The sequence below is a fragment of the Camelus bactrianus genome, chromosome 28 (genome assembly GCF_048773025.1).
Source record: "Camelus bactrianus isolate YW-2024 breed Bactrian camel chromosome 28, ASM4877302v1, whole genome shotgun sequence".
In the NCBI taxonomy this organism is placed as follows: Eukaryota; Metazoa; Chordata; class Mammalia; order Artiodactyla; family Camelidae; genus Camelus; species Camelus bactrianus.
The window spans coordinates 156,765-179,433 of NC_133566.1; the positions used below are offsets into that span (position 1 = coordinate 156,765).

The 22,669-nt window shown below is 36.7% G+C and overlaps 1 protein-coding gene across 7 annotated transcripts in view; it reads left to right on the forward strand.

The window, feature by feature from the left end:
* LOC141575485 (junction-mediating and -regulatory protein-like) overlaps positions 1 to 22,669 on the forward strand; it is a 42,799-nt gene that overhangs the window by 12,584 nt on the left and 7,546 nt on the right. For all 7 annotated transcript variants that reach the window (XR_012503082.1, XR_012503086.1, XR_012503085.1 and 4 more), the window contains one exon: positions 17,422 to 17,501. Coding sequence is in view for 3 of the 7 variants with exons in the window: in XM_074354788.1 (XP_074210889.1) it covers positions 17,422 to 17,501 (80 nt within the window). In the remaining 4 variants the exon portion in view is untranslated. The remainder of the gene's footprint in view (positions 1 to 17,421; positions 17,502 to 22,669) is intronic.

Here is a 22,669-nt window from a genome sequence, read left to right on the forward strand (position 1 = left end):
AGAAAGACTGATTTGAACATAACTAGAGTTTCCATTCATCTCCAAAGACCTCAGTATGCTTAGATCAGAAAGGATGCTTTTTGATGAATTCATTGATTAGCTCTGAAAGTGACTTTGGCTTAAATTGTCCATTTGGAAATACCAGGATGTAATTGGGTTATCAAGTTTTTTAACATCCTTTGGTTTAATGCTTGGAAATGAAAAGCTTAAAAAAAAATGAAGAAGTTTAATAAGATTAATTTGTATCATTACATTGCAAACTATGATTGATGGAATTTTATTCAGGTGATTTTTTGTTGTAACTGAATTTTGATTTTCTCCTTTTCCTAAAATGATGTGAAGGTGGGGTGGACATTCCCTTTTCATGCTTAATATTTATTACATACAGGATCCGTTTTCAGAAATAATTTTCCTTTCCTTCATTAGGTTTGGCATAATCAGTGTTCAGCTGACCAATTCAAGAAATAAATGCTTCTTGATTTTTTTTTTTTTTTTGTATTTGGGAAGTATTTCTATTTTGAGAGCAATATGAATTTGCTTTCATAGTCTGTTTATTTAATAGAATTCTATGTTTAAGATAAATGTGTGAAAAAAATCCAAAGGCAGAAAGAAATGTTTGAGATATATTTCTTAGTACTTTTTATCTTGCCAAGTCTTGTCTTCATTCTCTGACTGCTTTTTTTTTTAACATTTTTCATTTTTTAGTGATTTATAATCATTTTACAATGTTGTGTCAAATTCCAGTGTAGGGCACACTTTTTCAGTTATACATGAACATATATAGGTTCATTGTCACACTTTGTGAGCTAACATAAGATCTTGTATATATTTCCCTGTGCTATACAGTATAATCTTGTTTATCTATTCTACAATTTTGAAATCCCATCTATCCCTTCCCACCCCCCACCCCTTTGGCAACCACAATTTTGTATTCTATGTCTATGAGTATATTTCTGTTGTGTATTTATGCTTTGTTTGTTTGGTTTTTTTTAAGATTCCACATATGAGAGATCTCATATTGTATTTTTCTTTCTCTTTCTGGCTTACTCTCTGACTGCTTTTAAGGCACATTTGCTTTAGATTTTGGTGTAAATGCAGAAATTAAATTAGCTTATGTATTAGTGCATCTCTAAGTAGTTAATTTAATGAATATTCTAGATTTTTAAGCAAATTCAATATTTTAAATATTTTTGTTTGTTGGCAACGATTGCAATCATGCTTCTGGAGTTAAAAATCTTTCCATTTTAGAGATTTTCAGAACTTTGCAGTCATGGATGTGTTACTGGACTAATGGGAGAAGAGCAGAGTCTAGTGGGTTTAATGTCCTCCTGTGTACTTACTATGTGTGTAACACCAGAAGGCTACATAAATAAATATGTGGGATGTCAGTTTTAATTTGTTTGATTGGTGGTCTCTTTAGTGACTACTGTGTGAATTTGATAATGTGCCGTTTGGACTGATGCTGCAACATTCAGAGAACATTTTTCTACTTGTCTACAGGTAGTCTTCTTTTCATTAGAGAAATATTACAAATTTAACTTACTAGATGAGAAATTTAGAGCAGGAAACAAAAATTTTCAGTGTTTGTGAAGGCCATTTATTGGGAGAGAGGAGGTGCAGAGGTGGGGAGAGACACGCAGGGCATAGGAGGGAGGGAAGAGGCAGACACTGGGAGCAGGGCTTGGGAAGGTCTGAGGTCAGCCTTAGTCTGAGGTCACAGCCATCGTTTCTTCTTCGGGCTGTGGCCCTGGGGCATTACCACTTGTTATCTACCGCTCTTTGAAATGTTGATTAGATGCTTGACTCTAGTTCCTGCTTTTCAGCATCTGGATTTTTTAAACCACTGAAGTTGTGCTGGGCATGGGGTAGTCAGTGTACTCAGGTGGGGAGATTCCACAGCAGCCGCTATAGGAGAGGGGCAGACCAATGGTTTTTGACTACATTGGAGTTTCTATTTTGTTTTGTTTTGCTGTTTTCTTTCCTCATTGGCCACTTTTCCCTAGCTTTGCCTAAGAAGTATACTTGTAGTTCTGTGTATGTGACGTAGTAATTGAGAGGCAAGCCTTGGAGTTGACAGACCCAGCTTCCTCCAGCTGCGCTGCTTTGTGACCTTGGGCAGGTTATTTATTCTTTGTCTGAACTTGTAAACCTGGGATCATAATAATACTACCTACTTCTGTCACAGGGCTGCTAAGAGGATTGAGATAATGGATCACAGTGTCTTCTCAGAGTTAGTGCCCAGTAAATGTTAGTTGTTGTAATAACGATGAATAAGACAATAGTCTTCTTATTTCTGTGTGTGTGCTTGCTGGGTTTTTTGTTGTTGTTGTTTGTTGGTTTTTTTGTTTTTTGAATGCTGAATACATTTGTGGCCTTAGTTTCTGAATAGGTGAACTGTTTTGAAAACTGCCTTTATTCAGCAGCAGACATTTACTGAGCACCTACTGTGACAGGCATTGATCTAACTGAACAGGACATAAAGCCCCCTGCCCTCTGGAAACTTACATTCTGCTTAGGGGAGACAAAATACATAAAGCAAAGTAGATGACCCATCACCCATCTTATGAATTTTGGTGTTTGACTCCGTATGTCTAAGCTTCCACTACCAACCATTAGTCTTCACCTTCACCTCTTTTTTGTTCATTCCTGTAGTTATGCCTGAGAGTGTTTGTGGCAGGAGCACCCTAAAAGCACAGAGCTAGTCTCATCTCCAGCTACTGCTCCATCTGAATTTTAAGGCACGTATCACTCCTCATCATTTCCCTGAGTTGCTGCTTGCATTGGCTATCACAAAGCTTACATTTCAGTCCCCACGCTTCTGTTTCTTGTTGTTTTCAGATGTGTTTCTCCTCCTCAGTTTCTTACAATTTGCTCATGCATTTCCTTTCCTAAGAGAGGATACAAGAAACCCTTTTTAAGAAGTATTCCCTGACTAATCTAACTGTATGCTTGTTGCCAAAACATTGGCCCCCGCTCCCTGACAAGCCAAGGAATTCAGAGACTGGGTCTTGGAGCTTAGAAGAAAAGAGGCAGCTTTATAGCTTTGTCAGGAAAAGGGGATTCACAGCAGGCTAGTGCCTTCCAAACTGTGTACCCACCTTGGGGATGGAGTGGGTGGGGGTGGTTCTAGAGCCATAGCTCAAACAATAAAGCATTGATAACCACCAACACCATCATTTTCTCATCAGAAAACTCAGAATGGTGTTATGATGCCTTCAGGTGATCCGTTCTATGGAGGGTAGTGGTTAGATCGCTTTATCTCAAGGTGTGGTCTTCTTGGTAATTCAGGGTATTTTATTAGGTGACAGTTCTGTGACCAGACCTTCTTCTTGGAGAAGGACTCAGAGACCCAGCATGATGATGACTTTCAATGGCTGGAATAAAGTAGAAACAGTAAGATCAATAGCTTCAGTTTCAACAGTGGGCCTGTAACCATGAGTAGCAACCGGTCAGTCATGTCAGTTGACTGTTTTAAGGGTGAGCATAAGAATAAGCAATCTGTTAGCCTATGTGTGGCCATTTTATTAATCCTCCTTCATACTTTCCTTCTGTTCATTTGTATTTCTCACCCTCTGTGTGTTGTTAACTGAGATACTTAACTTATTCTGTGTCTTTAAAAAAACATTTTGTGTGTGTGTATGTCTCTTCAATTGAATTGTAAGCCTTCTTAGGTCAGGGGCTACCTTTCTATTCTGAGCCTTTGCTTCTTCATTTGAAAAAAGGTAATGTTAGAGCAGGCAGACAGCTAGATATAAGCAGAGAAAGGGGAACACAGACCAAATGGCAGCAATTGGGCAGAAAGCAGGGGCACAGGCCAAATGCAGGAAACCACATATCATGTAAGCACCAGGGGTCCATGGGCAGAGAAAGAAAAGCAGGAATCTTTGAGCTCATAAGTGGTCACACATTTAGGGGTGATCAGTGGCCTGGAGACCAATAAAGAAAGGTGAGAAAAGGCAGGAATTTCCAGTGTCTGAATGAAACTTTTTCTCATTATGCCCTCATTTCATTAATATTAGCCTTGCAGATTAGAAGTATCCATCATGAACTGATGCCATGACACTTCTGATCCAGACTAAATAAGGACAAAAATCCCTTTTCTCTTTGGGAATGTGGATTTGGGATGATAATCAGCGAATCTGACCCCAAACCCTTCCTTCCCCAATGAATAATCCACCCATTCACTTTTACACCCTATGTAACTAACTTGCCAGAGAAACACAGGGCAGCTGCTCATCTGAGCCTGCTAGCTCTCCTCTTGAGAGTGTACAATCCATCCCTTAATAAATTCTCACTTTACCTTTTTTAACCACTACATCTTATCTCAGAATTCTTTCTGGGATGGGACAAGAACCTGGTACACTGTCTACATCCACCGACGATATTAATACCTACCTCACAGGGATGTTGTGAGACTTCAGAGAGGTAATGTGTGGAAAAGGTCTTGAGCCAAATCCTTAATAAATGTAGTTTTTTTTCTTTGAATCACTCTAGTTCCTAAAGTTGGTACTGGGCATACATACAGTCAGTGCTTAAAAAATACTTGTTAGTTTATCCTGAATTGAGGTTGGGAGTCTTTTAATTTAAATTCCTCTTGTGTGGATAATTTTATTTTTTTATTTTCAGATAAGATTCAAAATAATACTTTTCAAGTGTCACATGAAAAAGGCTGAGGCATTAATAAGAGACAACAGAACGGTGACTAGAGCAGGGACTGAAGCCCCGTTGTGTGGGTTCGGTACGGGCTGCCACACTTGGTTATGTGACTCTTGGCAAGTTGTTTAATTTTCTTGGCCTTAGTTTCTTTATTTGTTGAGCTGGGGAAATAACAACTATTTCATGGACACTATGTTGTTAGGTGAAGTGAGATAACCACCGAGCAGCGTAGCAAGCTGCCCGCATGCAGCAGTGGCCTTAGGGGGGAATTTGGCAACATCTGCAGATGTTTCTGATGGTCACAAGTAGGGGAGAGTTGTGTGAGAGGGTGCTGCTGGTGTCTAGTTGGTAGGGGCCAGGTGTAAACCTTGTACAGGATAGCACCCCATGATGAAGGATGATCTGGTCCAAAAGGTCAAAGATACCAAGTTTGGGAAACCTTGCTCCATCATTAAATTCTCTGTTTCTCATTTGATTACTTCCTTTGTAGTATAAGGTACTTTACCAGTTAGATTTTGTGTAAATACTGATTATTGATAAAGATAAAGCATAGACATGGATAAGCCTCTAACCCACATTTTAAAACATAGACATAAAGGAAAATTAACAGATTTCATGATTTTTTTTTAAGATGATAAGGCAATTACTCAAAAAGTAAAAGTATTTATACTTATTATTCAGAAGCTAGGAAGGGTTTCCAGGAAGATTTTACTAATTTTTATACAATTTAAAAAAAATTTATTCACCCCATCTGCCTGAATTTAATTTTTTTAAATGGCAAACTATTCACGTGAAAGTATAGCAAGAGTTAGGGGGCTTACAGAATGTGAGTACCATGATATGTAAATATTTGTAAAGTCAAGTACACACTAATGGAAAAAGCAAGTATCAGTGTTAATAGAATGATCATTGGGAGAAACCTTGCATCATGTCTGATTTCCCTTTCTTCCTTCAAGTTTTATTACTCACTGAGGAATTAATTTTTTTCCTACTGTTTAAAATTGAACCCTTTCCATTTAAGGAGCTTCTAATTTGATACCCTTGCTATTTTCCTTTATTTTCCTACCTGAATTGATACTTTGCTTAAGGGAGAGCCTTTTCTAGTCCAGATTTAACCTAGCATTCAAATCTCCCTTTATTTCAGGGAGAGACTTAAGTGCTCTAAGGCTGGAATTGGAAGGAACTAACTTTTCCCTTAAATATATATTATTAGCTGTGTACTATCTTTGGGAGAATTGGAAAAGTAGTCAATTGCATCATTTTCTGTGTTGTAATTCAAATGACTGTCTGATTCCATCTAAAAACTGACTGTATCTCCATTTGTATGTAACATGTATATATTTAATGCAGTTTGTGTGTGTGTGTGTGTGTATGTGCATGTATATAGTTTCATGTATGTGTCTGCACCTGGCTATTTCCTCTGTCTGGAGTACTGTTTTCCTTTCACCTGTGAAACATTTATCCCTTAAGACTCTATTTAAATACTATTTTCTTTAGAAAGCCTTTCCTGGTTAATGTGAGTAGAGTTAGTTGTTTTTCCTCCTGATTATGCACAGTATCTCTGTGGCTTTCATAGCACTTAACATAGGTATTTGTATTTTTCTCTTCTACTAGCCTGTCAGTTCTTTGAGGACAATGGTTCTATCTTATTTATCTTTTTAGTGAATCTCTCCTCCCCTAAATGCCTAACATTTGCTGCCACATAGTGGCATATAGTAAGTCAACCAATGAATGAGAGAGAAAAAAAAAGGGAACGATTTTCTAATAGGCTCCGCGAGAGGAGAATATTATTATCTTGTCACCTTTGTATCCAAGTGCTTAGTGTAGTGTCAGTCCAAAGGTGTTCAAAAAATATTTATTAAATGAATTAGAAGGCAGTCACAAAAGTTGATAGAGATTTCATGTGAACTTTTCCCTTCATTTCTAGAAAGTATAAAACAGACTATTCTTTTGGTACATGTGATGCATTAAGGTGACCTTCTTCTTCTTGACTCAGCAATGAGACTTTTGATCCAACAGGTACTTCCTGAAAGATGCTTTTGGTTGATTTCTTTTCCACCTAAGTCCCCATTCTCATGTTGAATGTGTTGGAAAAATGAGTATATGGTATCAGCCTTACACCGTGGGTGCGCTATCATTAAGTACAGGTGTTAAATATGGCCTCTGATCTCCTCTGCCCAGTGTGAGCAGGTCTTTATTCTCAAGTTTGGATAATGACTAAGGCTGTTGAAACATGGGAGAGAACAAGGGTGAGGAAGGTGCCTGCTACGTCTATTTCTTTTGATGATTGATTTTATACCTCAGAGCTGCCCCTATTTATTTATAAAGAATTAACTAGGAGAGGGCTGAGAATCTACCGGATAAAAGTGTAGATTTGATCATTTGATAAATTAATAATTTGATCATTATTTGTTTTGATTATCATTGTTACCGCTTATTGAATGTTTGCAATATATCAGACCCTCTGCTAAGGATATTTACATACGTTATTTATTTCTCACAGCAGTCCCTATGAAATAGATACTAAGAAGCCTGTTTTATGGGAGAAGAACTGATTCAGAGAACTTTCCAAGAATGTATAGCTAGGAATTTGAATTCACAGAACTAGGATTCAAATCCAGATCCATCTGACTGTGGTCTATGCTTTTAGTCACCGTGCTGCTGCCTCTTAAGTTTCAGTGGAGGAGGTTTTTTTTTTTTAATTTGTGTTTTTATTTATTTATTTTGGGGGAGATAATTAAATTTATTTATTTATTCATTTATTCATTTATTTAAGGAGGTACTGATGATTGAACCCAGGAACATGTGCATGCTAAGCACACACTCTATCATTGAGCTATGCCCTCCCCCTTTAGTGAAAAGTTTTATATTGAAAATTGTAGTACTGAAATAGGAGGGGAAAATAATCAGATTTCATCCTATACAGATATTAGAAGATTGACAGACTCTTGAAAAGCAGTTTCCACGTTTATTTTCTTATACAAAATAATTATGAAATTTAAACCTGTAATTTAACCAACTTGCAGTAATTTGCATTTTTTAAATTAAATTCAGTCTTGCCCTTGGTATCACCATCAGGACAGGCATCCCAGATATATCTTTAGCAGTAGAAGAAGCCTGTGTAAGTCAAATCTAAAGGCTTAGGGAGCAAAGTGATGTTTATAAATAATTATTTTCTATCTGTAAAATGTGTTTTGTCATTAGAGTTAAATCTTTTGAAAGAGATTCTTATTTAGGAGACAAGCCTCAGAAATATATTATTTAGATTTGGAAATGTACGGTTTGTCATGCTGGGAATGGGTAGCAGAAAATTTGGGAAGCAGCACTCGTTAGTCTCTAAGATATACAGTAAGTCAGTGGGTACAAGCAGAGTGTTTTTCTTATGTGGTTTTTTAAACAATTTTTGTTTGCTGAGATAGTGTTTGTCATTAGAATAAAATTCATTTTTCCTTCCTCCACATACTTTGTATGGGATTATTCCTTAATTAGTTTATTTATAGTTGTTTTAGATTTAATAAATACAGTGAGAACATAGTTTTGACATCTGTGCCCTGTTATTTTTATTTGTTCTTTAGGAGATTTAAATAGTTTTGAATTTTATTTTGTTACCTTAAAAAGAGCTAAACCTGAATATTGGTCTTTAAAAATGTCTCATAGAAGATTTTCTCTTTCCTCTTGGTTGTGTTTTAAATACTGTATTTCTAACTGTAGTTATATACATTTGAACTTTGCTCCTTCCAGAATTATAATTCAAAGCCTTTGTAAAATTTTATCAAAAGTTACATGCAGACACTAAAAGCAGTGTGCTGAATGATGGTCTATTAAAGATTAAAAGTGCCTGAATAGCTCACAGTGAAAAAGAATGTGACAATGAATATATGTATGTTCATGTATAACTGAAAAATTGTGCTCTACATTGGAAATTGACACAACATTGTAAACTAACTATAACTCAATTAAAAAAAAAAAGAAAATGCCTGAATGAAATAAATTGTGGTAAATAGGAATTTATGGTTGGTGTACAGGGAGTCAGATAATCCTGTCAAGACCTAAGGATCCTGTCTTAGGCACCTTACTGTTTTTTCACATTATCTATCTTTATCCCCCCCCACCGCCATCAACCAGGCAAACAGGTTTTATTTCTACCTTGTAAGCTTGCATACTTACAGTTTTGTAAAAAGTTTAAGGTTATAGAAAATTTATAAATAATTCTGCAAACATACATAGTAGACAATCAAGTAAATGCGCAGTAACTTTGAATTACATCAGCTTTAAATCACATAATTCTTTATAATTGGTCATAGATGCACTTATTTGCAGGCATACATGTTGGGTTTCCTTATTTTTGTGTCCTACTTCCAACATTCATACATTTTCATACTTGACCAGGCAGAATTGCATTCAAACTAGTGATGAAAAACTCAGCATAATTGTACTGTGCCTGAATCACTATTCCAGTAGTTCCCACAATTTAGCAAGCATCAGGATCATCTGGGGGCTTGTAGGACCATAGATGCTGGTCCCCAATCCTGGTATTTGATTCAGCAGGTCTAGGGAGAGACCCAGGAGTATAAATCTTACGTTTTCACAAGTGATACTGATGATTGGGGGCCCAAAATTTGAGAACCAATGTACTGTACTAATGAGGTGATGCAAACCACTTATTTCAGAAGTTCAAGTACTTGTGTATAAAAATTAAGGCTTTGAACTTGTAACCTTAATTAGCAATACCCAATTTTAGACATCAATTTTTCATGTTGCATTGGTTACCTACTCCTTCTTCTTAGCTTGCACTGTTTTGGGTTATAAAGCAACAACATGAGCTTTAAAGCAACATTTATTTGGATTTGAATATTGCCTCCTAGTATCTGATTTGCATAAAAGTACATTTGTAAAAGGCTTCTATGGCCTAGATAATGTTATTTGATTTTTGAAGTATTTTGAAAAATAATATTGCACCTGCTATAAAAAAGACTGAATAGCATCCAGGAGCCTTACAGGCACAGAAAAGGAAGTACTGACTATTAAAAGAAGAGAAAAGCCTGAGACACTATCCCTCCCATGGAAAAGAAACATAAAGTATATTGGCCAAATATACTGTCTTCTGGGATTTTTCATTTTTAACAGGCAGCTGGGGGATGCTGAATTGGTGGTCCTCAAAACTATTTTGCATAGCAAAGCCTTAGAATGTCAGTGTCTAATGTTTCCATGTAAGTTTCAATTACATTTTTAACACAGAAATAGATACAGTACTTGAACCCATAAACATTTCACTAAGGTAAAAAAAAAACACAGTAACCAATTTTAACAGTGCCCTGGCAAATTCATACAATAAAAGTAAAAGCCATCCCAGGGGGACAGTCCGTTAGTATCCTCTATAGATGCACAGTTTGCCTTTCTTAGAAGTGAATATTAATATGGCACTATTATGAAAACAATATTGATGTCAGCGTTTGAGTGCTTAATATGTGCCCGGCACTCTTCTGTGTGCTTTGTATGTGTTAACTCATTCAATCCTCACCACAGCCCTAGGAGATAAATATTGTCCATGTCCCTGTCTTACAGCTGAAGGTTTGGCACAGGGGGGCTAGACATGCCGAAGACCTCACCTTCAGTCAGTGGTGGGCCCGGGGCTGCAGCCAGGAGGTCTGGGGCTGTGGCTGGAAACCCTCACCACTATTCTATATGGTAGTCCTTGTCTGTACACTTCATATATCATTTATAGATGAGTGTCTGGCACACAAGGTCTATTGAAGTGCAGGCCATTTGCAATGGCATTTAATTATACACTCTATAAGGTTGGCAGAGCATGTCATTATCCATTTGTGTCTGTATATATGTCTGTATACTTTTCTGCTATGAATTAGGCTCCAGACTTGATTTAAATTTCCACTAGTCCTTCTTTTAATAGCTGAGTTCCCTGAAGTTCTTAGAAACTAGATGATTGCCTCAAATTATATGGCCTTGCTAGATCTCAAAATTAGCTTTTCTTACCACACATTCAACTTTATTTTCATTCCTTTTGAAATGGATAAGGACTAAGATTTTTACTTATTTATTTATTTTTGGAATGATATTGGTTTAGAAAGACAGAGGCAAATATGCTAAATAGTATGCCCAGTTGCTGGAGGAAACAAATTGTTATGTGTTCTAAAGATTTTTACCTGTAAAATTTTGAGAGTAGTATTACCTAATCCTGCTGCCTTGTGAAATTGAATCACATCACTCATAATAATGTGAAATGTAAGAAATTGTACTGATGATGGAGCATATCAGCAGCCTTTAAGAGAAATAATATAAACCATATTTCCTCAAATCTAAGAAGCCTTCTGTGTTAGTTTTCCATTGCTGCTTTAGCAGCTCACCTCACAGTCACTGTCCATCAGGAGTCTGGGTGTGGTTAGCAGGGTCCTGTCTTCTGAGTCTTACCAGACAGAAATCAAAGTGTCAGCCAGTGCTGCGAACTCATCTGAGGCTCACAGTCCTCTCCCAGGCTCACTTGGTAGTTCACAGAATTCAATTCTTTGCCTTTGTAGGAATGGCATTCCTGTTTGCTTGCTGGCTGGGAGTAACAGACACTCCCCTAGAGGCTCCTGGAGGCCACGCTTAGTTTCCCACATGGCCTTCTGTATGCACAGTTCACAGCATGGCTGTTTGCTATTTAAAGACAGTGTTCTCATAAGAACTGATTTTTTAGGTCAGGCCAACCTACAGTAATCTCAGTAATTTAAAGTCAGCTTATTAGGGACTTTAATTACATTGATAGAATCCTTTCACAGCAGCATTTAGATTACTATTTGGTTGAATAACTTTGAGAAGGTGTGTAAACCAGGGTGTTAAAATCTTGGGAGCTATCTTAGAATTCTGCCCACCACATGATCAATTATAAGACAAATTGTTATTTTATTTGTCAATAAGGAAGAAAAATGCTGGCTTAAAGTATGATAGAGTGCATTATAAGTACTTGGATATTGCTTTCTCCAAAAAAAAAACCCCAAAAATAAAACAAAACAAAAATAGAACTGTGTTCATTCATCTAATCACAAATATTTGCTTCATGAATATCAAACTTAGTCCCCACTGCTGCCTTTCTGTGCTTTTTTGCAAGCATCAATTTTTTTTTAATGCTGAATCATAGTGTAATCTTTTAGAGGATATTAAAAATTGGGTCATAAATGTGACATGTGTGTACCCAAAGTACACATAATTCAGCAAAACTTACAATGATATAAACTGTCAGTGACCAAATTTGCACATGCCCAGGGAATGACAGCTACATTGTGACCACCACAGGGCAAATGGTGATTGCTTTTGTTTGTTTCCTAATTATTTGCAATCAGCTTTATTGAGATATAATATATACAGTAAACTGCACCCATGTAGGGTTTCATTTGATAAGTTTTGACAATTGTATTCATGGAAACACTACCACAATGAAGACATTTCCATCAGCCTCAAAAGAGTCAGTTCCTTCACCCCAAGCAATTTTGTTGTTGTTGTTGTTGTTGTTGTTGTTGTTGTTATTGTAGATTAGTTAGCATTTTCTGGTATTTAAGTGAGAAAAAATGGTTATGGAGACAGTATTCTTAATTTTGGGGTTTTCTCCAGACCCCCTCATTCTTAGAGAAATAATTTCCTTTTTAGGTCTTAGGCTTATCCCTTCAGTGTGGGGGTAAAATGATTCTCCGTGAAGCTTTCTGGCCACTACTGTGGGCTACCCCTGACTTCTACTTTGCCTGGGCATTGTTCACCACCTGTCGGAGTTGGCTGTCCTGCCCCACACGTGTGCGTGTGTGGCTCCCTGGCCCACTGCTCTGTTTGCTGTCTGTGTGAGGCCCAGCAACAGCGGCGGCTTTCAGCTGGGAGTTCCAAGCTCCTAAAAAATTTCACATCATTGCTGTCTGAGGCTGTTCTCCTGTTACTTAAGGCAAGAGAAACAGGTGACATTAATTTTTAATATATTTTATTTAATATATCACAATATTATTATTTCAACATGTAATCAATATGAAACTATGAAAACTTATTAAGGAGATATTTTAGATTCTTTTTCTAGTACTCCGAGATCTGGAGTATATTTTATACTTACACCATGTCTCAGTGTAGACTTAGCCACATGTCAAGTGCTTACTAGCTTTTGGCTGGTATATTGGACAGTGAAGATGTAGGTTATGAACTTTACTTTTCCCATTAAGACAGTAGTGTATGGATTCCACAAGAAATTTGCTTTAACAATGCTTGACTCTCTAATAGGTTAGGGCTTGCGTATTTCAGAATGGTTTCAATGGTTGAGATATAAAATACTTTGTTAATAAAGACAAATACATTTTTATATATTTTCCTCCTTATACAGGTAAGCTTATTGTTGAAAATTTGAAAAAGTCTGGGTAAGAGACTACAGATTGCCTTTATTTCTTAATCCAAAGATGGTAAGTATTGAATTCTGTTGAATTTCCTCTTTGTGAATGTTTCATTTTCAATTAAAGAGAAAAGAGATTTATTTTTGTCTTATTTCCTTGCTCCTCATATTCATATATTTATTGTTATTGACAGTCCTTTTGCCCCTTTGCTTACACTTACTCATTCAGAGTCCCAGGCTATATTCCACCATGGGGACCCTGTGAGAGGTCCTCTGTGGAGTCTGGTTATCTGAATGGTGCTCCCTAGATGGGCTTAACAATAGAAGCCCTGATGGCCTTTAAGTATTCATTGCTAAACCAATATGGTTGCTTTCTATTTTTTTTACCTGTAGTATTTTACACACACACACACACACACACACACACACACACACACACACACACACACACACACACACACACACACACCTTTTCTGTGTTGTTGAGATATAATTCACATGCCAGAAAATTTACCCTTTCAGAGTATACATTTTAGTGGGGTTTAGTTTATCCATGAAGTTTTGCACCCATCACTACTATTGAATGCTTTATCATTCTCATCACCTCAGGAAGAAACCCCAAGCCCATTAACAGTCCCTTCCCATCTCCCCTCTTCCCAGTTCCCTGGCAACCACAAATCTACTTCCTATTTCTATGAATTTGCCTATTTTGGACGTTTCATATAAGTGGAATCATACAATATATGGCCTTTTATATTTGGCCTTTTTCACTTAGCATAATGTTCAAGGTTCTTCTATGTTGTATTGTGTATCAGTACTTCATTCTTTTAGGTCTGAGTAATATCCATTGTATGCTGATACCACATTTTGTTTATTCATTCTTCAGTTGATGGTCATTTTGATTTTCTCCAATTTTTGGCTATTATGAATAATCTAGTTTTTGTGATTACACTCATTCTTCAAAAACATTACTTTCTTCATATTATGTCCCATTCTTGTCAAAACTTTCAGTGGCTCCCTATTGCTTGTACAACAAAATAGAAGATGCCTAGTTTGCATTAAAAGTCTTCGCTACTTTCCTTTCCACCCTTCTTTTCCATTGTGTTGTAGTTTATTATTTCTAAAATATGTGCTACATATGAATATAGATTATGTAAATGATATATATAATTTCATCAATTTAATTCATTTTAAAATGATCTAAATTTTTAAGAATAAAGACTTTATTTACAAACCAAAGAGTAGATTGAAGGTAGATAGGTAATCTGGAGAATTAGAACAGAGTAAAGTGAAACATTATAGAAAAACAAAGAAAAAACTTTTCTGGATTTGACCATAATGTCAAACAGAGGCATTCATTTTCATATAATGTGAAAAAGCACCTCATTTGAGTCAGCCTTTGATATGTGGAACTCATTCAAATCACTCATTTTCTGATTAGCATGGTTATTTTTTTCCGGGGCCTCAGTTTTTCTGTTTTTTTTTTTTTTTTTTTTTTTAATCCAGATAGTGTCAATCTTTTTCCCTTTTTGACATGTCTGAAATTGTTAAAAAGGAAATATTTTTATATAAACTTAAAAATAATTTTCCCGACTATTTTTTGCATATACACACACAGATATAAATGTATAGTGGCATTTTTCTCCCATTATATGGAAAAATAGAACATAGTATATAGACTTAAAAAAAATCACAGTATATCTTAGAAATCTTTTCAGAATAGTACATTGAGAACATTCTCACTTTTTTTTCCTGCAGGATAATTTCTCTAAAATGTGTATCCACTTGAAATGTGATTACCTATACTTAGAAAAAGAGAGAAGGGGATATAAATGGGAAAAAGGAAACAATGTGCAGATGTTTGGACTTTGTTTATAGGTGAAAACAATGGAAGATCAGAAAATTTAAGTAATTGCCCAGGATCATGCAACCAGCGCAGGGTCCTGATGCTAATCTAGGTGTTTCCAAGCTCCTGGCCTCCCTGCTGTATCCATGTTGCATTTGATGAAAAAAAGGAGAGAGAAATCATGCCAACTTCTTTTTCAACAGAAATAATAGAATTCCAGACTTTATTTTCTGGATTAGTCCTTTAAGAAGCTTTGCATTCTGAAGCCTCTAGGTGTGCTTTTCAATCTTAAAAAGGACTATTTCTGATATAAAAAAGTATCATGAGATGATAGTAAATGAAACACTTTAGTTCTTTTCCTTCTGTGCACCACTGAATATCCTGGTGTCACCATGGGCCGCCACCCCGCCTGGTGTTACCAGTGCTGTAAGAAAAAGCCACACCCACAGCCATGCTTCTGCTGAGGTGTCCCTGATGCTAAGATCCGCATCTTTGACCTGGGGTGGAAGAAGGCAAAAGTGGATGAGTTCCCACTCTGTGGCCAAATGGTGTCAGATGAATATGAACAGCTTTCCTCTGAAGGCTCCAGACAGGTATGCGGGGTGACTTTGGAAAGCCCCAGGGCTTGGTGGCCAGGGTCCACATTGGCCAAGTCATCATGTCCATTGTCACCAAGCTGCAGAACAAGGAGCATGTGATTGAGGCCGTGCACAGGGCCAAGTTCAAGTTCCCTGGTCACCAGAAGATCCACATTTCAAAGAAGTAGGGATTTATCAAGTTTAACACAAATGAATTTGAAAACATGGTGGCAGAAAAGTGGCTCATCCCGGATGGCTGCAGGGTCAACTACATCTCAAATTGTGGCCCCCTGGACAAATGGCAGGCCCTGCACTCATGAGAGCCTTGGTGCTGTCCCCTCCTTCCACACAACCACCAATAAATCCTACTTTCCTGTCAAAACAACAACAACAACAACAACAACAACAACAACAACACTTTAGGATGAATTGAGTAAATTACTGAAAAAGAGACCCCACTATACATAGGTATTTATCGCAGCAGTAATTCAGATTGGTGAGGGATGGATGATCTGATGATTTTTTAAAAATTTATTTATTTATTATTGGTTTACATAAGTATTTTTTATTTTGGTGGGAAGAGGTAACTAGGTTTCCTCATTTTTAGAGGCGGCACTGGGGGTTGCACTTTACTACTTGAGCTGTACCCTCCCCCATGATTTGGTGACTTACGTTGCAACAAATTTCTAATTTGTCAAAACAACAACACCACGTGTTCATTGCTTCAGTCTTTACATAAAAAATAATTTACAAATTAAACAAAAGATAATATAAAAGGACTTTGTGAGGTTAGCTTTCTTACTAGACTGAACTGAGTGAGTTCAGCTATGAAAATTTCATTTTTTTCTCGATCACTATATTTTTTTGTGAGTTCTGTTTGTCATGGGTTTTCTCCAGCAAAAGTCCCACTGTAGAAGAGTGAATTTTCTCAAGACTTTATCAGGTAAAGAGAGTGAGAGGGAGCCAGAGACTAACTCCCAAGCTGTTCCAAAGCTCTTATATTTATTGAGAATAGTCAAAAAATAAATCAAAATGAAATACATCATAGGAATGAGTAAGGGGTATGGTGTATGTGCAGGGATGCCGGTCAGCAGTTTCAGTTCATGAAAAACAAAAACATTATAATCTTAATTTATACTTAGAAGGTTACAATATTGATAATACAAATGGTTATTTTAAGCCTCAAACAATCATGAGCAAGGTTGCAGTTTTCTGAATAATTGATAATGAAACCCCAGGCCACCACAGAGTCTCCATACTATGATCAGAAATGATCTAAGCACACAAAGCAGCCCAGCTGCCCCCAGCTGAGGGCTAAGTCAGTTTTCTGTGAGCAGGAGTGACCTACACTATCCACTTGCGCCTGGTAAGCCAAGCACGTCCTGCCGGTTAGGGCGAGGGATGAGCTATGGTTTTCCATAAGCAGAAGCAGCCCTGAGTCTATGACCTTGAACTAAGCAAAGTGAGCAAAGCATGTCTCTGCTTTTCACGGCGAGGAGACAGTTCGTAGCGGGTCCCTGCTAGCACAGCAGCTTCAAGGTAGCTGAGTGAAGTCCCTCAACAGGCGGTGACTGGTACCGAGAGTTCAGTCTTTTGTGCTTTTGGACATTTTGCTTTGAAGGAGCAGTATAATGACAAACACAGAAAGCATGGGTTTTGATTATACATTTCTTATGTGTTTACATAAAGGTGAGAATATGATTTGGTTAAACAATCATTACAATATCAAAGTTTGTTAACCCAAGTTTGTGCTCCCACAGTTTTGTATTTTCTGTAATTGCTCCTTAACACCAACTTGGGGCAGGCTCATAGCTTTCCTGATGTGTTTTAGTTACAAAAGCTGTAGTTGTGCTCTCGTCCCTTATTGGGCGTGACCAGTTACAGGAGGGACCTGTCTTTCTCTGTGCTCCTTCACTCCCCTCTCCCCATTGCTGGGAGTTGTACATTTATGCAGCCTTTTTTGGATTATCTGTTGAAATAAGGTGCCAATGCCCTGTGACTCAGGAGCTGTACCTCCAGGAACTGAGCGCTACAGATATGCTCATGCAACCTTATCTGAAAGGTGAGTCCTTTAAAGATGAAAATTCTTTGTTCTGATAGAAATTCAGCACATCTGCAGCCTGTGACTTAGTGTTTACTAACAAGAGAGCCGTTAAACCTACCCCAGCTCTCCTGGCACAGTGGAGGTATGTTATAGCTTACCTACTGGATGTTTAACTTGTTCCCAGTGCTTTTCAGTATAAAAAATGCTGCAGTGAGTATCTTGGTGTACATGCTACTCACTCATGAGTGCTGAGAAAGTGTCTTACCTGCTGTAGCTAGGAAAGTCTTCTGCTTTACATTTTCCCTCCTCGTACTTCAAGGAGCACAGGAGAGCTCAGTTTAAAGTCACAGCTGATTGCCTGCAGGGGCGTGTGACTGATGGCAAGCCCTTGGCCCTTCCTGAGCAGGAGTTTCTGCAGATCTGGGCCTCTCAGACTGACCTGGGACAGTGGTAACAAACGAGCTCTTCACTGTTGCCCACGATCAACTTCTCCACCTTCCTCTAGGGGTGTGTGTCAGTCAGGGTGCCATTAGTATTTGTTTTGGACAAGACAACTTATTGGTGAGAGAGCCCCGTGCTTTTCTGGTCCCCTACCCCACTGTGATTCCATTGTGCTACAGTCGTGTATAGTTACTGACTCACAAAACATCTTCAACTGTCATTAAGGGGGTAATACTGCAGCCAGTTGAAAACTATTATAAAAATGTTGGCAGAAATTATATAAGATTATTTCTGATTTTCTTGGCTTCTCTTTTTCTCGTTCCTTTAGCAAGAAGCAATGGTAGTTTAAGTTACTTGACTTGAGTATCTGCCCTAGCACATGTCATTTTTTTTTATTATCCCAATGAAAGTCTGAGTCAACAGTAATAGTTTCTTCACAGGTAAAGAAATAACTTGATATGATATAAAAGCAAGATTTTATTCTGATTTATTAACTTTGTTTTTGTGTGTGTGTGTGTGTGTGTGGTTTTACTTTTATTTTTTTGTCAAACTCAGGAAAAAACTACCAAAATATTGCAAAGTTTTCCCATGTAATCTTCATCGAGGTTCCCCAAATGTTAACAGCTTACACAGTGACAGTGTAGTTATCAAAATCAGGAAACTAACACTGATATAGTACTGTTACCTAGTCTCCAGGCTGTATTCAGTTTTCACCGGTTGTCTCAGTAATGTCCTCCCTCTGTCCAGGATCTGATGCAGTTGCATTTTAGTTGTCATGTCCCCTCTTAGTTTTCTTTAATCTGAAACCATTCCAAAATCTTTCTTTGTCTCTCACGACTCTTATACTTTGAAGAGTACTGGTCAATAATTTTGTAGAATGCCCCACAATTTGGATTTGTGTGGTTTCCCCATGATTCAATGAATGTTAAAAATTTTTGGTTAAGAGAACTCTACAAGTGACGTTATTAAGCTTACTAGGAGGCACGTGCTACTGATTTGTACAATTACCAGTGATGCTAACTTGTTCACTTGGTTTAGGTGATACAATTGGGCTTGTATGCTGTAGTTGTGCTTTTCCTTTGTAATTAATAAGTGTTCTGTAGGAAAACACTTTGTGGCCAGGTAATTATCTTGTTTTTCATCATACTCTCTAATTTTTATTTTCATTGATGATTCTTACCTGAAATGATATTAATACCGTGGTGTTTGCCAAATGGTGATTTTCTGTTTCCGTCATTCCTTCTGCATTTACTGGTTGGATCTCCTATAAAGAAAAGCTTTCACCACCAAGCCCATAAAAACCAGCAACATGGCGCCTTCACAGCCACCCCCTCTCTCCCTCTTTGGAGACAGCCCGCATTCTGTCTATGGAGTGTGTACCTACTTTTAATCTGAGCACCCAAACCCCACACCTCATGGCCTTTCTCTTGCCATTCAGTGTATCTCTCTGAATAAATCTATATTCAATCAAAAAAAAAAAAAAGAAAAGCTTTCCTTCTTAGGTATGTGTTCAATTTTTAAATCTATATCAGAATAGCCTTGAGGATTTTTATTTTACTTATATCAAATGTACTTACAGATTCTTATTCTATGGATTCAATCTATTACCATCATTATTTTTGTGCTATAATTATTATAGTTTGGCCCTAGGGAACCCCTTCAAGAAGGCTTCTGGCCCATCACTTTTTGAGGATTGACTGGCTTTCTAGTACCACAGGATGTCCCAGGCTCATCTTGTGCATTCTCTGATCTAGCCCTGGAATTAGCCATTTCACCAAGGAAGATTAGCTGTCTTTATTGAAGATTGGAATTCTTCTATGCTCTTTCCCTCATACTTGTATGTCACCATCTTTTAAAAATCTTTCCAATATAAAACCACTTTGGAGGATGTGGGCATGTAACTCTGTTGAACAGAAGTTAGTTTATATCCAGTAATTCCCTTTGTAGTATATTCTGTTTAGTTCCCAGCAGATTCATCTTGCACTAATTAAAGTGGGAGGATTTCTGCACAGGTTCCACTGTGCCAAATATGCTATTTCATGGAAACATGGTTGAAGATTTTCTTTGGTTTCATTGAGTATTTGATAATAACAGTTTTGAAAACTTTTCTAAGAGCTTTCTTCCAATGCTTATAGTATAGAAGTATTTATATTCTCCATATTTTTAGTATAGTGGACTCAATTTTTTTTTTCCTTAAGAAAAATCTTGACTTTGCTTTAAGTACTCTCTTGGTTCACTTCCAAGGTGGGTTGGCCATCTATCCAGAGTACAATTTTGATTAGGCTTTACAATGTCTACAAAAGATTTCAGCCTTTTCTCCTTATTTATCATCTAAAACACATCTTTGCTCTTAATATACAGTATAAATTAGATCCCTGTCACAAACTGTAACTTCAAATTTGCAGTCTCTAGAATGGTGGAAAAGACAAATTATGAAGCATTATTTACAAGCCATTAGTTCCTAGACACTTGAACTTAAAACTAAGGGAGGCATTAGAACTCCATGTTCTTAGACTGTGTTGTTTTGGCACCACAGATTTCATTCATACTCTTCATTAATTTATCTTGTATTTATCTGTAAATTATCTTTACTAGTGGTTCTCAAAATGTGGTCCCCTACCACTAGTAGTGCCAGCCTCCTGTGGGAACTAGTTAGAAGTGTAGCCTTCTTGGGTAACACCGAGAAGAGGTAGTGTGGGTTATCAAGCCCTCAGGTGATCCTGATGCAGGAGAAACATTGCTGTGTTCATTTCCTGTAAATTGTTTCCAATTACTGGTGGAGGTACAGAGTGCCAGTTATCCGTTTGCTGTTTTATATTATCTGTTTTACCTAGCTTGTAGGAGTAGTGAGTTATTTTGAAGATTAACTCTCTGTTCTCTCCTCCCCTTGAATCTGGTAGCCTCAAATTTACTTTCTGTCTCTATGAATTTGTTCATTTTAGATATTTCATACAAGTGGAGACTCATACAATATTTGTCCCTTTTGCCTTGCTTATTTCACTTAACATAATGTTTTCCAGGTCCATCCATGTTGTAGAATGTGTGTCAGAACTTCATTCATTTTCATAGTAGAATAACAGTCCATTGTATGCATATATCATATTTTGTTTATCCATTCATTTGTTAATGAACACGGGTTATTTTCACTTTTTGGCTGTTGTGAATAAGGCTTGCAATGAATGTTGGTGTATAAATATTTTTTAGAGACTTTATTCAAATCTTGTGTATATATCTAGGAATGGAATTTGAGGGTCATATAGTAATTCTGTTTTTATCTTTTTTAGAAAATACCAAACTATTTTCCACAGTGTATGTATTGCTTTTATTACCACCAACAAGCTACAGTTTCTTCATATCCTTGCCAGTGCTTATATTTTGTTTTAAAAAAAGTATTAAAATTTTAAAATAATTATGGCTACCCCAGTAGGCACAAAGTGGTGTCTCAGTGTGATTTTCATTTGCATTTCTCTAATGGCTGATGATGTTAAGCATTTTTTCATGTGCTTTCTGGTCATTTATATATCTCCTTTTAAGAAATGTCTATTCCAGACCTTTGCCCATTTTAAAATTAACTTGTTTGTCTTTTTGTTGTGTTATACAAATTTTTTTATATATTTTAGATGTTAAACCCTTATCAGATATATGGCTTACAAATATTTTCACCCATTAGGTAGGTTAACTTTTTACTTTATTGATAATATATTGATGTACAAAAGTTTTATTTATTTATTTATTTTAAAGTTTTACATTTGATGAAGTCCAATTTATCTATTTTTTCTTTTGTTGCTTGTACTTTGGTGTCATATCTAAGAGCTACTGCCATGATAATGGCAATCCACGATCATGAAGATTTACCCCTGTGTTTTTGCATAACAGTTTTGTGATTTTAGCTTTTATATGTAGATTGTTGATCCATGTTGAGTTAACTTTTGTATATGGTGTGAGGCAGGGGTCAACTTCATTATTTTATGTGTGGAAATCCAGTTGCTCCAGCACAATTGGTTGAGGAGACATTTCTTTCTCCATTGAATGAACTTGGCACCCTAATCAAAATCACTTGAAAATAGATTTATGGCTTAAAGTCTGGACTTTCAGTACTGTTTCATTGGTGTATATGTCTATTCTTATGTACTATGTTGTTTTGAATATACATTTCTCATGCTGTTTTATATACTTTTAAAAAACTTCTTTAGGCACTTTAAGTGTTATTTTAACTTTTTGTTCTTGATAAGACTAAAATTATGAAGAACTTTAAACATTTAAAATATTGCACTTAGTAAATTATAAAGAAGTAACTTTAGTATTATGCGATATGTACACTCCTGGGCTTCTGAGGGAAGCATGAAAATGCACAAGACTTGTTTCTGTTCTCTAACAACTTGCAACTCCATTCATTTACTTTAAAAGTAGTATACTTTTGCTTTGCCGTTCTATTTTTTCATGTGAGTCCACCCTTATGATGTCGTTAGTATAGTATATGAGATGCTTATCCCCGTTGCAGCAAAGATGTAAAATTTAGATATAGTTTTTTTTGCTGTTGTATAGTTTGTATCTTTACTTTAAGCACCTAATTTTATTACTCTTGTTATGTTTTTATAATTCATTTCTGTTATATTCTGCAACTAGTTTCCTAGAGTATGGGTCTTTCATGTTTTAGTTTTTTATGAAAGACACTTTAAGCCATTATACTACTGAAGTTTGCCTCCTTCTGTATATTTTTACCCATCCATCTGCAAACACGGAAT